This window comes from Podarcis tiliguerta, assembly GCF_965153285.1.
Source record: "Podarcis tiliguerta genome assembly, chromosome: 18".
NCBI classification, from domain to species: Eukaryota; Metazoa; Chordata; class Lepidosauria; order Squamata; family Lacertidae; genus Podarcis; species Podarcis tiliguerta.
This window is the reverse complement of record NC_139551.1, coordinates 3,425,460-3,442,650: the sequence shown is the minus strand read 5'-3', so window position 1 is coordinate 3,442,650 and position 17,191 is coordinate 3,425,460. Positions and strand designations below refer to the sequence as shown.

Here is a 17,191-nt window from a genome sequence, read left to right as displayed (position 1 = left end):
GCTCATCTGCAAGGAGGTGGCAGGCAGCCATTTTGCCAGGCGGTACCTTGCGGCGGCGGGGATAGCCGGTCGGTGAATGCAGCCGACCGGCTTGCCCTGCCAATGAAAGAAGGGGATCTTGCCGTACGTCCAGAGGGGACATTTCGCGGGGCAAGATATTGCCAAACCAGAGAGATTGGAGGCACCTGGTGGAAGAGGCTTTGGAGACTATGAAGATGTCTCTACCCCATCCGAAGGGGCCTCAAAGCTCGTCAGGATATCGGATTCAGATTTCAGCCGTGCCAATTAAGACAGCGGAGAACGTCAGAGAAGCCTGGCCCCTCTCGTGGCCCAGCTTTCTGCCCCAAGAGATGTCCACAAGCTGGACACAGGTCTCACCACTCGCAACCGGCATTTGGGACAGTCAGATCAGACTTTGGTCCGAGGAGGAGCCGTTGAAAGATGCCCTTACACACTTTGTTTTCAGGCGGTCCCAAACATGCGAAGCCGTTCGTTCAGGAAGAGGAAGGAGAACAGGAGAGCTGAGTCTTGTCTGCGCGAATCTTCGCAGGCCACCCTGGAGGCCTTAAGGCCGTTGGGATGGACCTGAATTGACCCAGAGAAATGCGCAAAGGGATGTTGCCCCTCCTAGGTGACAGAGCACCTGCTTTGAAAGAGGAAGGTCGCTGGTTCGATCCCCCGTGGCGCAGAATCACAGGATTGTAGGGTTGGGAGGGACCCAGAGAGTCATCTAGTCCAACCCCCTGCAATGCAGGAATCACGACATGGCAGGTAGGGACAGGGAATGATGCCTGCTTCTTGAAACCTTGGAGAGCCCTAGCTGTACTGAGTTGGTAGGAGGCAGCCCTCCCACATTCCTATTTAGGACATCTAAATTTTAGCTGGACACAATGGGGTTAGCCCCCAAGCCAGCTCCTCAGGGCCACGTTTCCCAGATCGGGCCAAACATCTGTCTAGAAACATCTGCATTCTGGTTCCGACCACGAGCAGCCCTGGAAAGCCCACAAGCCAGTCGCTATCCGGAAAGCTCCCCATCTCCCTATCAAGAAGAGCAGCTTCAGGTAGCTCCCATCAAGGATACAGATAATGGAATCGCCTGCAAGAAGACCCAGCGAGAACATGGCGAAGTTGTTGCGCCATCACGAACCCAGGAGAGGCAAACGTTCCCCCCCCCGCTGCCCCCCAAGAACTTCTTTGTGGTCAAGCGTGGAGTCGACGGCCACATGTTTACAGCCAGAGGCGACTGGCCGTCACGTCAAAGTTTTTTTTATATATATATAATGATGATGATGATAATAAAAATTGGAGGAAAGAAAACACTTGTGTAGCTAAATACAGGCCAGGGGGGCAAAGGAAGATGAAATAATGGGATGTACCTGCGTTGACAATCGAGGGAGAAAATAGCCGGCCATTTACCCGTCTCTCTATCTATCTCTATCTCTCTCTCCCCCTTCCACAGAGATTGATATATATAAATGTGGGGGCCTTTTCAGGAATTACATTTGTCGGCAGGAAAACTGTCATTCCGGAATTACTCCAAAACTGCCCATTACACCGTTGCAGGTTGGATGTAGCCGAGAAACAAATCTTTCCCTCTGTTACGTTGGAAATGATTTATCCAATCATGCCGGCACGAAGAACTGGAATTTGCTGGGGCTTCTGACGGAATCGTCACCCCCTTCTCAGAACGGGGCTGTTTTTTGAAACTTTTCTCTTGTACACATTTCCACACGCACACACACAACACAAAAGCAATGATTTTATCAACGCGGTTTTTTTAAAAAAGCATGGTGATTGATATGTGTGTGTGTGTGACTCCACCAAAGTTGATTCGACCCTCTGGTGGTGGCGATACAATGGACCCGCCTCAGAATATCAGCTTTATGGAGAATTAGGCTCCAAGCACCAAGGAAGTATTACGTCCTAATCATTAGATGGAAAGATTAAAATAAAGAATCCGAGAGGGGAGGGGGGAAGAAGACAAGCGAAAGGCAGGCACTCCTGGTGAAACCCTACAAAAATATTGGGACTGTAAAATCCACACACCCTTTTGGGTGCCTATCTGATGGCAAAGCCATTTAAGAAAAGAAAACCAGTTGCGGTGCCCTGAGATATAAAACATGAGATTCACTGCCTGCTGCCGGTCAACTTTCGTAGCTCCAGTGAGGCAATATCCGCCCTCCTCCCACCTCAATATCTCCCCACCAACCAACAATTCCACCATGTCTGTGGCACTGATGTATTCTCCGCGAGGCACACAAACCAATATGGAAACTAGTCTCTTTCCAAGTCCCGGAATATAAACATGGCGGCCGTCTTCGGAGACGGGTCTAGGAGATGCTGGGCCTTCGATTCCGGCTCAGCTTTGTTTTGGGGGGTTTTGGGGGTGGAAACACCATGCCCTACACACACACACACACACACACACACACACCCCTTCATTCAAACCCAGAAAAGTGCATCCGTCCCGGCCCATGTACCTAACCCGTCCCTCCCGCTGTGATTTCAATCAACAGCCGACACAGAGACATATTTAATAAACATCTCCCCACGTTCTCCGGACCCACGGCGACCACATAAAACACGGCGGCGGGTCGAAGATATCAAGGATGCCTGCGGGTGATCTAAAATTGCGTTCGGAAGGGGCGACCGCTTCCCGCGTCTCAATTTACAATTGATTTTTAATTTAGACGCAATTATCAAGGAGGGCATTCCTCTCTCTCTCATTTTTTTACCGGGTGAGTCACATGTGCCCTGGGATGGAAACGTTGGGTTCCAGATGGCAGGGATAGAATGGGGAGGACGGGATGAGCAAAGAGATATAGATATAGATAAACACACATATGACCATGCAAGGTTTATCGTTTTGAATGACTCCCCGTCTCGCAAAGAGAGGGATAAGGTACCATTCGATAGCATCCATTACATGTATTCAGATTCCTCCTTTTTTTTAATTGTGAGGCAACTGCTGGTCTGCAATGGATATATCGCCCAGTCCAAAATTGCCAACTTTGGGTGTGCATATATTTCGCCAATCTGTGCTGGGTCAGTACTGGGGAAACCGGGTTTTCCTCCCTTATGTTTCATGGATTATTATTATTCTCTAAAGTCCTTGGAATCTTTCAGTAGTGAGAATCGCTGTCCTCAAAAGGAAACATGGGCTAATCGGTGTTATTCAAATCCAGAGGGTGACCTTTTATTGCTCCAGGTTGCAGGCCATTGCTGCCTTTGAAGTCCTCGGGCGGATCCCATATCCCTCGGGATCCGCTCTCCCCATGTGGGGCCAGCTGCCCACGCAATGGACCCTTTTCAGGCCACTTGACTTTAGGCCACAGAAGACCCATTCCTTCATCTCACGCCCTATAAGATTCGCAGCATCGTTGGCCGGATCTTGCTACGGTCAGTGTCAAGAATCCCACCTGATTTGTCTCTCCTCCACTGCCACCTCAAAGAAGTAATAATTGAGGAGGGGGGGGGGGTTTGCAGGGGTTTAAGCCAGCAGAGGAGAAGATAGCAAAAAACCACAGAGGAACTCTGAGATTTCCTGTGCAAACCCCACCGATCTGAAACCAAATTGAGCGACGGTGCAAGATGCAAATTCATACCAAAAGTAGCAGAAACAGAAAGGGGGGGGGGACCACAACAGCTTAGGACATGGGTAGGCAAACTAAGGCACGGGGGCCGGATCCGGCCCAATCGCCTTCTCAATCCGGCCTGCGGACGGTCCGGGAATCAGCATGTTTTTACATGAGTAGAATGTGTGCTTTTATTTAAAATGCCCCTCTGGGTTATTTGTGGGGCCTGCCTGGTGTTTCTACATGAGTAGAATGTGTGCTTTTATTTAAAATGCACCTCTGCGTTATTTGTGGGGCATAGGAATTCGTTCATTATTATTATTTTCAAAATATAGTCCAGCCCCCTACAAGGTCTGAGGGACAGTGGACCAGCCCCCTGCTGAAAAAGTTTGCTGACCCCTGGCTTAGGACGAGTCCACGCTAGGTATGACCACTGCTTGTTTTAGGTGGCTAAAATCCACTAGCTTCCTTCCATTCCTCATTTCCATATTCTTGGTTTTTTTTAAAAAAAAAGTTTAGACCCTCGCCTCCACCAGAACACACATACACTAACCCGAAGGTGTTGCTGCTGCCGTGCTAAACATTAATTTGTTCGTGACAGGGAGGGAAATACGAGAAATTAGGATAGTCTCTGTTTCTTAAAAGCTACGGATTGTACTCAACGTTAAGTCATAACTCAGGAGAGCAGATCCATTGAAATCAAGGGAGATGGTTGTCTTAGGTCCGTTCAGTTCAGCGAGTCTACTCTGAGTAGGATTTGGGTCGGGCAGAGCCCTGCATCGTGGGCCTTGGGAGAGGGGCAATCTCAAGGTTGAATAGGACACAACGGTTCTCGTTAAGCCATCATAGCGATGGACAGCGATGCGAGGAAATCATACATGCAAACATCAACAACAAAAACCACACCATTGCCGTCCCAAAGGATGTCCACCTTTGCGGCAAGAAATCGTACACCACGCGAACACAGGCGGCGTATCTATTGTGGTCTCAAGATGGGACCACGGCTCTTGTTTTGATCAATCCCACACATATATATATTAACGAAAAGGAGTTGAAGGGGGAAGATGTGGACCCCCAAAAAGCCCATTGCAAAAATGCAAAATCACCCAGGGAAATATAATCGGAGGTTGCGGCCCCCAAAGCCAGAGTCAGCCCCAAATGTTAGGTGAGCAATGGCAGGAGAGCGTAGAAACAAGGTATTGTCTCGATGGGGCTTGCAACCTCCTGGTTGCGGGCGAAGAAGGTGCCACAGATGCCCGCTGGGTTACAGACAGCCCCCGGATGTTTCGTACCAGACCCAGCTGGTCAGTAATTCAGGAAGCCGGATTTAGGGAGGCCGAGGCGGCCTGGCGAACCGACCCCCTTTCCCCCGGCCCGACCCGCCACAGAGGTCCTCATTGAAAAGAGGTCACGAATTCCCCTCAAATTTTAAAACATTTCATCTCCAGAATGAAGGCCCTCATTCATAATGGCAGGAAACGGGCTAGGGGGTGTGAGACAGAGAAAGAGAGAGAGAGATTTTTTGCTATTAAACGTTCCCCTTCGGAGCTTTCTCACAGCGAGAGTGGGGACCGGAGGGGGGGATTATCTTCCACTGAGATGTGGGGATATATGGAGAAAACGGGGGGTGGGTGAGTGGGGGTGGGTGGGTGACTTTCTCTTAAGCTGGGCACCATGCAAATATTTTTATTCTGCGTTTCGCCAGGTTTCTGCACAACCGGAAAGGTTCGCTTTTGCATTCGCGAACAGATTTTTTCCGTTTTGTTTGCTGCCCATTCAGCGAGTAGCTGGGGGGGGGGCCCTGCAACAATAGCCATCTTTGCTGGGGCCGTCGACCAAAGGGACAGCAAGGAGTGTCCAAGCCTCCAAGCAGAAAAGGGCCCCCGGACTCTCGAAATTTTGCACCCGCAAATAATCCGAGACCGTTCCGGGCAAAAACGGCCGAAGCTTTCTGTTTAGAAAAATTGCATGTAAATCAAAAGGAGTTCAGTGGAACAAGCTGCGGTAACTGGCCCTATTTAACACACCTGGGGAGGTGGGGGGGTGCCACAGCTTGTCTAAAAGCGCATAAAGAAATAGGGTGCCCCAGGATCTTTATGTTTTAAATGGGGGGGGGGGATACGAACACTGGAAAAAAACTGAAAACACTGAAACAAAGTTCAGATAAGAAGCAACTAACGTTTTCTCATCGCTCTTTCTCCTTTAATTTAAGGGGGATTTCAAAACAAAAGGAGGAGGAGTGGTGGGGTTTTTTGGGAGGGGGGTATCTTTTAAATAGAAATAAAAATTATCTGCAACATTTAAGGGGTTTTAGGGAGGAGGTGGAGGGAATCCTGTCGTTCACGATGCGCCATCAGAATTTTGGACGTGGTCCAAACAGCCTGTTCTCAACTGCTTGAGACTTCAGAAAGCTGCTATGAGCTCTCGAGGAGAGAAGGGGAACCATCCATTTCTGGAACCGCACACTTACGGTGGACAGAGAAAGAGGGTGCCCCCCCCCGAAAGAGCAGCACGGCCCCCTCCCTCCCAGCTGATTGCTCTAATTCATGTTCACGTTGTAAGATCTGGAAGGTGGGGGTTCCCTTCCACTTTGGGGGTACCAGAAATGGATGCAGCACACCGAGATCGACTCAGAAACCAAATCCAAAAGGCGGCCGGGATGTACCTGAAGTTCACGGCCAAGGCTGTAGGTCGTGGACTCCCTTGCCCAACGAATCTTTAGAAAGCAGGGAAGGATGGAGAGAGAAAGCTAACCTACTTTGCCATCACACAAGCGAAAACCTTATGAAGCCATGATGAGCTTCGCTAACCTTTCAGCACTCCATAGAGAGAGCGGCCCAACTTAAAAGTATCCCCATGGAGTCTATGGCCACAAGCCGGTTTGGAAATGAAGGTTCCTTACTTTATTTTTATTTTATTTTATTTTATTAAAAAAAACTTTGATTTCCCTTCCAAGATTTTTCAAGGAGCAGGCAAGAGATGGTTTTTGTCCAGCAGGTTAGATGTTGGGGGGAAACACAAGGAAACAGGTCAAGAACTGTCTCGTCTCCTGTGTGTGTGTGTGTGTGTGTGTGTGTGTGTGTAAGAGAGAGAACTGGTGTTTTAATTTGACAAGATGCAACCCTGTAAGTGACGCGTAATTGATTTTACAGTCTGCAGTTCTGCTGAAAACTGTTATCATTTTGTTCCTCTTGGCTGCCCAGAATTACAACTTCCGAGAATTGACTTCTGGAAGAATGATTTCCCTCCTCAACACACACACACACACACACACACACACACACACACACACACTCTTCGGTGGTTCAGATTCCAAACGTAAAACAGCTGTTAAGAAAAAATATATTTCTGTAACCCCACCACCACCAGACCGCAGCGAAACTTCTCGAACTTAAGCCTTGAAAAAACGGGGAAACAGATAGATGAAAATATTCAAACACGCACTCAGAATGTCAGCCTCAAGAGAAACTGATAAGCACCCCCCCCCCAATTCTTCAAAATAAGGCAAAGTAAGTCCAAAAGTTTGACAAAAAACCCCCCCGGCATATCAGTTATCCTAAAGAGACCGACAATATCATCATTCATAGAGAGATAGATCAGAAATAAGCCCCATTGAGTTCAATAGGGGAAACTGGGGGGGGGGGGGAGAGAATCACTTTCCACTTAGCAAAGAATTAATCGCAGAGGGTTGTATCCAACTAAGTTCTGCACCTTTGAAATTAATGGGCCACAGTTAGTTGCATCCATGAAGTTAAATGGATATAGTCTGAGGAGGACTTCACATTGGGTGCAAACCCAGAACTTGTGTCTGAACTGTCTCGACAACCTAGATGCAATTCAGGACACAGGAGCGTGGTGGGAGTTTAAAAAGAAGGGCACCTCACACAGAGATATAGCAACCCTTTTCTGCCTGGAAGTTTTGCTTTCGAGACCTTCGTCTGATTTCTCTGGAATTATTTACCAGACAGAGAGAGACACTTGTGGTCAAACTTCCTCCAGGCCGCGTGTGAAAACCCTGGTTTCCCTGGCCATGACTTTGAACGACAGACAGACAGACAAGATAATAATAATTTAAAAAAAACCCATACACTTTTAAAAACCTTTCCCCCTTCCAACAGTGACATCATTAGCAAGACTGGGCTTCCTTTTACATCATCATAATTTTCAGGCAAGTCCGCAAGAAAGGCTCATTTGAGTGGGATCAGAAGAGATCCCCCAAGTATCAGCCTGTGAGATTCATTTATTTTCCCCTTCTAAAAAGAAGTTTCGCCATTCCTCCCGAATCTTCCAACACAAAAATATATGGAAATAATAATAATAATAATAATAATAATGCATGGACTATAACAGTGCCTTGTGTACATCATTCCTTTGGGTTACAGCCGCCACCCAAAACATGCACACCCAAAAACTGACAGGGCAACAGTCCCCAAGGTCTAAAACATGCAATAAGATGGGGGGGGGGTCTCCTCCTGGCTCCCCTCCTACCTGGGATTGCTTTTGTTCCAGTACACCGCATAGCGATCGGAGATAATTTTGCTGCTGTCGTCCGTCCACACGCAAACCCCAACCAGGGCCACCAGCAGCGCAGCTACCTCCAAATTCGGCATCGTACCCCCCCTTCTCCTCCACTTTTCTTCCACCTCTTCTCCCCTTCTTTCTTTTGTTCCACGAAAAGCTGCGGGGAATTTTTGTGTGGGTGGTGGGTTTAGGAAAAAGGCAAGCAGGTCATTGCACTTTGCACAAGCGCTTTCTGGCGGATAGCTCTTTCGGTGCGTTTTTCGGGGAGGTTAGGACTCCCCTGGACAGTCCAGACTTTTTCCTGTGTCTCTCTTCCTCCTCCTCCTCCTTTCACTTCTCTCTCTCTCGATGCAAACTATCGCACGCACATCCCTAATTCATTCCATGGTAGAGAATCCCAATAGCTTTCGCTGGCAGAATGGTCCTTCTTTTCTCGTGAAAGGTGGCGGGTATAGGCAAGCGTCCTGGTAGCCAAAATATACTGCAAATCAGCGTTTTGCAAGAGCTCATTGGTGGGGCGATCAGAATTTGCTTTTGCAACAGAAGGCTTCTCAATAGATAGACAAGAGATGTGTGTTATCTAGGAACAGATAGGGTGTGGCGTGGGTCTTCCGGACCCTACACTCCATAAGAAGACATCACCGCAACTTTCGGTTCCCAAGGTCTGAGTTACTTCCAGCTCTCTCAAACTCTTCATAAATGGAGCAGGGAGGAGAGAGGTTCCATCTCTAAGAAACTGGATAACTTGGGCTCAAAAATACTGGAGGAAGCAGAAGGCAGCTGAGAGGTTATAGCAGGGAACCTCGGCATGTCGTACAACTGGCCCAGAATCTCCCCACTCTTGCTGGGGGTGGGGAAGAGAGAGACGGGAAAATTGCTGTGGAGTCAGCAAGCAAACTTTGAGGTGCTCTCTCGTCTCTGGAGAGCAGCTAATCCTAGCATATCATTTGAAAGAAATAAATAAAAAGGCCACCAACCGACAACTTTGCATTCAGACAAATTCCTGGTTTCCAAAAAGAAGTTTTTAAAAAATGAAATGAAATAAAAACCTTGTCGCGGGCTTTCCTTCTGCAATTTGCAACCGGTTGGCCGAGAAGATGAGATGAATTTCTTGCAGAAAGAAAGAGAAAAATAGGAATCACCCTCCCCCCCAAAGAACGAGGACTCAAAACTTGCTCCCGGGTTTGGGTCCTTGCTTTTTTCAAAGCAGAGAAAAGATGCCTTGTGGTTCTTCTGCTTCTGTTTGTAATAGATGGGACCCCCGTGTTGTCTTTTCCTGAAGAAATGGAAGAAGGAAGGAAGGAAGATGTAAATAACACAAAGTTTTAGCGGTGAGGGGGAAAGGGAGCGGTTCGTCCCCTTGCGAAAAGCACAAAGTGAAATCTTGCTCTCTCTCTCTCTCATGAGAAAGGAAAGAATGAAAAGAAAAGAAAAAAGGGGGGTAATCTTACTTTCCTTCCCCTTTTCACTCAACCACCCCCCTTTTTTTATTGTGCCACCTAAGCTTTCCTTGCAACTGGTAAGAAGGGGGAAAAGGGGGGGGCATTAAGATTGCAAGTTGGGGTGGGGAGGCCTTCAAACAACACCTCCCCCCTCCTCCCCCTCATCCCCCCACCTCCAAAAATGCAAAAAAATTAAATGCTATACCAAATGCCTCCCCCTCCCAACGCGCACACACACAATTTGCAAGATTTCATTTTCATTTCCAATGCATGCATTTCATCATTTTATTTCCTGAATAAAACATGCTTGCCCCCACCTTGAGGTTTTGTTTTTTTCCAGGTGGCACCAAAAACAACAAACAAAATCCCTCTGTGTATAATTTTTTTAAAAAAGGTTCTTTCCCCCCTCCTCTGTGGATTCTTTTAAGCCTTACCGCTGCACGCTCTCTCTCTCTCTCTTTCTTGCTTTATTTTTTAATCCCCTCTCTTTTTTTGCCTTCAATGCCTTTTTTTTCCCTTTTGCAAAAAAAAGAAAAGAAAGAGGGAGACCTGCCTTCCTTTCTGTGCCCCCCCCCTACTCTTGATACAGAAACATTGTTACCACTTGGCCGGTCAGCCTAAAGTAACCACCTCCCTCCCTCCCTCCCTCCCTCCTTCTCTCTCTCTCTCTCTCTCTCTCTCTCTCTCTCTCCCTTTCCCCAGCAATGTCTCCCCCCCCCCCGCCAGCACTCAACAGGGGCGGGGCCCCCAAGTCTCAAGGTTGGTTGGCCGGTGACGCCGAGCCACACCCCCCACCAAAGCCATGTGGGTCTCCTTTTTCCTGGAGATTTTTTATTTTTTTTTAAGTCAATTTCAGCTCTGTTGAGGAGGGAGAGAGAGAGAGGAAGGAGAATGAGAGTGGGGGGGGGGGAGCCCCAGAAGGAAAGAGCGTGGAAATGGAGGAGGAGGGGGGGGTCATTAAAAAAAAAATCTCTGCAAGAAGTCAACGCAGCAGCTGGAAAGAGATTTTTCCCTTTCAGGTGCAACCCAGAAAACCAAAGCTTTCTTTAAAGTGGGGGTCTTCCCCCCCAAAAAAAATATAAGACTGGATGCTCATGGGGGGTTTCTTGTTTTATAAGGAGGGGGGGTCGTCATTCCTTTGTCTTCAACCTGATTGCAGATTATGATGATATTGGCCAGCTAGCTTTCCCTACTCAGAGTAGACCCAGTGAAAATCTAGTGTTCTAGTTGAGGACTTCAGTGGCTGCAAGCCCACTGTTGTTGTTGCTGTCGACGCTCGTTTACTTATTTATTATCGCCACTGGTTTATCAACCGCCTTCCGAGGTTGGTTTGCACGCAAGATAATTTAAAAAATCAGCTAAGAACAACAAAGCCCGCAAATAAATCTGAAAAACGAAGCCAAAATGGTAACGAGCAGACACTGAGCGGTAAAGGCCAGTTTGCAATTTGCGGATTTGCAATTTATAAAATGGGAGATCAACTGGGGCTCGTTTTCCGGTGGGCGTGCGACAGATTTGCACGGCAGACTCGACACTTACTTTTGCAGTGCAAATCCCTATTGCACGTCTACTCAGAAGTAAGCCCAGCTGCATTTACTCCTTGGGAAGTGACTTTTCTCAAATCCACTTTCTGTTCTATATTTTGACCCCTCTTTGGTTAAAATTACCACAAAGCTTTGCACACACACACACAAGAAGGCAATGGCTTTAAGCTGGTTCTCACTGGCTCATGGGAATGTTAAGTAAAGATGCAACCCTCTATTCCTCTCCTAACGGCGTTCTAAAATCCCTCGGAGCGCGGCTCTTCCTCACAACAACCCTGTGAGGCATCATTGTCCCCATAATGCAGATGGGAAGGTTGAGGACGGTAAAAGAAAATAGGTTGGCCGAAACTGGAAGGAGAGGATTCTTGTGGGTTTTCCAGCGAAATTCGACTCAAGAGTAGACCCACTGGGATGAATGAATCTTGGTAAATCGTGTTCTTTAACTCCAGTGAGTAGACCTAACATTGGATTAACCAGTTGCGTTTCAGCTCCTAGTTGCTCCCCCCGCCCGCCCCGATAAATCCTGCCCACCCACCTCCTAGTGTGTTAAATTAATGAATTAAAACAAATTTTCATGCAATGCTTTCCCCAAAGGTGTATCATCTCTCAGTCATTTGCACAAGATCCCCTAAAAGTAGGCCGGGTTTAAAAAGTCTCTGCACTTGTGATTCCCAGTGACTGGTATTTGAAGGCCTAACACTGGAAGAGGGAAATAGACATTGTGGCTAGTAGACTCCACAAAGTTTTATCTTTCTTTCTTTCTTTCTTTCTAAATCATTTTTACAAAATTATATACTGGTTTTCCCAGTCGTGATGTATGGAAGTGAGAGCTGGACCATCAAGAAGGCTGATCGCCAAAGAATTGAGGCTTTTGAATTCAGGTGCTGGAGGAGACTCTTGAGAGTCCCATGGACTGCAAGAAGATCCAACCTATCCATTCTGAAGGAAATAAGCCCTGAGCGCTCACTGGAAGGACAGATCCTGAAGCTGAGGCTCCAAGACTTTGGCCACCTCATGAGAAGAGAAGACTCCCTGGAAAAGACCCTGATGTTGGGAAAGATGGAGGGCACAAGGAGAAGGGGACGACAGAGGACGAGATGGTGGGACAGTGTTCTCGAAGCTACCAGCATGAGTTTGACCCAACTGCAGGAGGCAGTGGAAGACAGGAGGGCCTGGTGTGCTCTGGTCCAGGGGGTCACGAAGAGGCGGACACAACTAAACAACAACAGTTACATGCATTGCCCCGCCCTCTTTGCCTCTGGCTCCACCCACCATGGGCACATGGCCCCCGGAAGCTGGTCCAGAAGGAAATACGGCCCTCAGCCTGGAAACATTTCCCCAATAAAATGCAGATAGGAACACTGAAACTCTTCTCATCGCTTAATGCCTTTTCCTGTTGTGGAGCCTTATCTTTGGAACTCCTTGCCTCCAGATATTTTCATGTTTCCCCTCTCTAAGGAATGTCTCAAGATTGATCCGTCTCCCCAAGGCTCCTCCTATCTGACTGGTTGTTTCCCCCCAACACACACACACACTGTCTCTTATCGCCTTCTTTCCCGTGTCTCCTTATGCAGATCGTAAGCCTACAGGTAGGGACTTTGTTGCTGTTTTGTGTTTTATGCTGTACACTGGCTTGTCGTTTATTTCAGGAGTTTAAGGAAATGATAGCAATAATAATAATAATAATAATAAATTGGGATAGCATTGGGACTCTCCTTCGCTGGAGGGTTCAAAGCATTGCAAATGGTTGAACTAGAGGATTCTATGGGTCTATGATTCTGTGGTTGCAGATACAGTGGTGCCTCAGGTTAAGTACTTAATTCGTTCCGGAGGTCCGTTCTCAACCTGAAACTGTTCTTAACCTGAAGCACCACTTTAGCTAATGGGGCCTCCCGCTGCTGCCGCACGATTTCTGTTCTCATCCTGAAGCAAAGTTCTTAACCTGAAGCACTATTTCTGGGTTAGCAGAGTCTGTAACCTGAAGCGTACGTAACCCGAGGTACCACTGTATAGGATAGGGGTCATGCCTGACCCCAAAGGATCCCTCCATCACCTGAACTACAGTCGTACCTCGGAAGTCGAAAGGAATCCGTTCCAAAAGTCCGTTCGACCTCCAAAACGTTCGGAAACCAGAACACAACGGGACACCATGATGGACACCAGAGCGCACGGAAACACCATTTACCTTCCCGCCGGAGCGGTACCTATTTATCTACTTGCACTGGTGTGCTTTCGAACTGCTAGGTTGGCAGGAGCTGGTACAGAGCAACGGGAGCTCACTCCGTTGTGGGGATTCGAACCGCCGACCTTCCGATCGGCAAGCCCAAGAGGCTCAGTGGTGTAGACCACAGCGCCACCCGCGTCTAGAGAGCCCTTTGGCTATGCAAGAAATTATCTTCCTGTTCACGCTACCAGAGGTGGAGGGTTTGAGAGCCCTTTTTGGCCTCCTTTCCGGTCCACACCACCAGAAATGGGGATTTGAAGAGCCACTTTGCCTCTGCCAATGCCTCCCTCGCACACCTCAGCCCGACACAGTCCCCGTCAAAAACCGCCTCTGCCACGTAATCTCATAAAAGGGCCTATAAAATGCCAAAGAGAAGATGAATATGACGGAGAGAAATGAGAAATGGGGTGGGGGTTGAGAGATTACAAATATAGATACGCAGATGACAGAGATGGAAAGGGCTTATAGGATCGGAGCAGGGAAGAGGGAGATTTATGCAGATACAAATATTCTTGGACCACCACCCCCCCCAAAAAAACCCCACCCTGGTTTCCTGTACACATTGGGCTGTTTGTGCATGTGAGAGATATGTAGGGGGGAGAGGCTTGGGGAGAGACAGAGAGAGAGAGAAGGAAAATGTATGGCACTAATTACGCCGTAATAATATGCATTTATACAGCTTCTTTCTTATCCTTCGGATGCGGGTTATTCAATAATTAATCGCCCCTTGTGCACGCTCAAGCACCACCTTCTTACCACCGCCCTCCGAGGCGGCGGCATGTTCCCTCGCTGAGGGCAGAGCGTCAAGGATCATCAAATATTTGGGGGGCTCCCAATGAGCAATGATGGTGATGCTCAAAGCTGCACACCCGCCCTTGCCCTTCCAAGCCCCAGGTCCCTGGAGGCTCAGCGGCCCAGCTGGAATGTGCCCAGACCAGTTTCCTTCACCTGAGTCACAGAATCATGGACTTGGAAGGGAGCCCCGCAGGTCCAGAATCACTGCTTTGTTGTTGTTTAGTCGTTTAGTCGTGTCCGCCTCTTCGTGACCCCCTGGACCAGAGCACACCAGGCACTCCTGTCTTCCACTGCCTCCCGCAGTTTGGTCAAACTCATGCTGGTCACTTCGAGAACACTGTCCCACCATCTTGTCCTCCGTTGTCCCCTTCTCCTTGTGCCCTCAATCTTTCCCAACATCAGGGTCTTTTCCAGGGAGTCTTCTCTTCTCAGGAGGTGGCCAAAGTATTGGAGTCTCAGCTTCAGGATCTGTCCTTCCAGTGAGCACTTAGTGCTGATTTGTTTCAGAATGGAGAGGTTTGATCTTCTTGCAGTCCATGGGGCCCTCAAGAGTCTCCTCCAGCACCATAATTCAAAAGCATCAATTCTTCAGCGATCAGCCTTCTTTATGGTCTAGCTCTCACTTCCATACATCACTACTGGGAAAACCATAGCTTGAACTATATGGAATTTTGTTGGCAAGGTGATGTCTCTGCTTTTTAAGATACTGCCTAGGTTTGTCATTGCTTTTCTCTACGGAATCCCTAATAAGTTGGCCATCCAACCTCTGCTTAAAAGCCTGCAAGGAAGGAGAGACCTTTCGAGGTCGTGTGTTCTGCTGCTGAATGGCTCTCAGCGACAGAAAGTTCTTCAAAATGTTCAGTCGGGATCTCCTTTCTTGTTTGGAATCCATTGGTTTGATCCTGGAAACAAGCTTGATCCCTCTATCATCATCATCATCATACCTTGCCCATCTGGCTGGGTTTCCCCAGCCACTCTGGGCGGTTCTCAACAGAATATTAAAAACACGATAAAAGATCAAACATTAAAAGCTTCCCTAAACAGGGCTGCCCTCAGATGTCTTCTAAAAGTCAGATAGTTGTTTATTTCCTTGACACCTGATGGGCTTCATGTCCAAGCCTAGCCTTCAAGGAGTCCAATGCTTCAACCACTTGCCCACAAAACAGACATTGCCTTTGAGACAACAAGCCGAGTCTGTGGGATCTTCCTTTTTAAAATATCCTGCCATTTTTCCTTTAGATTTAGGAGATCTATGTAAAAAGTCAACTGCTTTCTCTGTGTGTTCCCTTTGCTCTGCCACCTTCTAATTGCTCCTTGTCATTTCCCCTCTTTTTTATATTATTGGGGGGGGGGGGTGTCAAATGTCTTTGTCATCTCTGTTGTCACCTAACAACAGAGAGCCGTTTTGGGTACATCGGCGCAACATAAACCAGACACGGATCACTGTCAGATACGAAGCATGCTTGCTTTCGCTCTCGCTTCTTTTAAGGGAGACGTTGGGTTGTATCGGAGGTTCGCCCTCCTCGTGAGTAGACCCCCTGAAACGAATGGACGGGCCTGCCTTAGATCTATGGTTAGTAAAAAATAAAAAATCCAGCTGGATTTTGCCAGTGTTTTGTATGCAATGACACTTAATTTGCAGACAATTTTTTTCCAAATGTGTGTGTGTGTGTGTGTGTGCTATTTTCACAAACATGTGCATTTTCACACACACACACCTTTCCCCAATGCACGCAGTTTTTTGTCGGAGAATTACATTGCAAAATTCGGCCAAGTGTGGATTTTAGCCACATTTCAAGCCACAAATTCTTTTGAGATGGACTCTGTGCTTTGTGCTGCTATTTATCATTTCTATTATCAGCACTTTTCTCCTGGAGGGATGCAGGGGTGCGCATACCCCTGAACATTCTGTGGATCTTTGTACTTTTGTCCATTTACTGTCTTTATTTTTCTCAATTTGAACTACAGTGGTACCTCAGGTTACATACGCTTTAGGTTACACACTCCGCTAACCCAGAAATAGTGCTTCAGGTTAAGAACTTTGCTTCAGGTTGAGAACAGAAATCGTGCTCTGGCGGCGCGGCGGCAGCAGGAGGCCCCATTAGCTAAAGTGGTGCTTCAGGTTAAGAACAGTTTCAGGTTAAGTACTTAACCCGAGGTACCACTGTATAAAAAAGGTGATTTTCTTGAGTCAAAATGAAAGTACCCCTAAACATTTTATTTTAGGGGGGGAAAGCACTGTCCCATGGACTGCAAGAAGATCAAACCTCTCCATTCTGAAGGAAATCAGCCCTGAGTGCTCACTGGAAGGACAGATCCTGAAGCTGAGGATCCAAGACTTTGGCCACCTCATGAGAAGAGAAGACTCCCTGGAAAAGACCCTGGTGTTGGGAAAGATGGAGGGCACATGGAGAAGGGGACGACGGAGGACGACAGTGTTCTCAAAGCGGGCAGCATGAGTTTGACCAAACTGCGGGAGGCAGTGGAAGACAGGAGTGCCTGGTGTGCTCTGGTCCAGGGGGTCACAAAGAGACAGACACGACTAAACAACAACACCAAGGCAGTCATGTCCAAAGTCCATTTTGGGGGCCTAATCCGGCCATTCGGTCAGTTTAATCCGGCCCCAGTTTATTTCTTGGGGTAAAATCCTAAAAACACCTCAACAACTTAAACCCTAAAAAAAGCTCAATGAAATATACTCAGAGTCGAGAGTGGATTTCATGCTCTTTATTCAGCTCATAGTGGTGAGGAGGAATGGAAGTTCCCCCAGAATGTCCTTTATATACATTATTTACACAATGGGCCCCACGTGATTGGTTAATTCCGGAATTCTCCTGTAGGCCAATCAGGTTGTGGATTCACTTCCATCTGGAGCTGGATTGGGTGGCTCCTGCAGACCAATCATACCGCTGCATTGTCCTAGGACCAATCAGACTGCTGCAGTCTGAATCCTATTGTTCTAGGACCAATCAGACTGGTGCATTCTGAATCCTATTGTTCTAGGACCAATCAGACTGGTGCATTCTGAATCCTATTGTTCTAGGACCAATCAGACTGGTGCATTCTGGATCCTATTGTTCTAGGACCAAT

The 17,191-nt window shown here is 47.7% G+C and overlaps 1 protein-coding gene across 2 annotated transcripts in view; it reads right to left on the bottom strand.

Moving 5' to 3' along the window:
• EFNA2 (ephrin A2) overlaps window positions 1-17,191 on the bottom strand; it is a 182,254-nt gene that overhangs the window by 149,679 nt on the left and 15,384 nt on the right. Inside the window, exons 1-2 of one of the 2 annotated variants that reach the window (XM_083421969.1) lie at window positions 9,856-10,102; window positions 8,064-9,372 (exon numbers count right to left, since the gene is read on the bottom strand). In XM_083421969.1, coding sequence (XP_083278095.1) covers window positions 8,064-8,185 — 122 coding nt within the window. In that variant the 5' untranslated portion in view covers window positions 8,186-9,372; window positions 9,856-10,102. Of the gene's footprint in view, window positions 1-8,063; window positions 9,373-9,855; window positions 10,103-17,191 lie in introns of those variants that run through there. The other variant, XM_083421970.1, reaches the window with a different exon arrangement.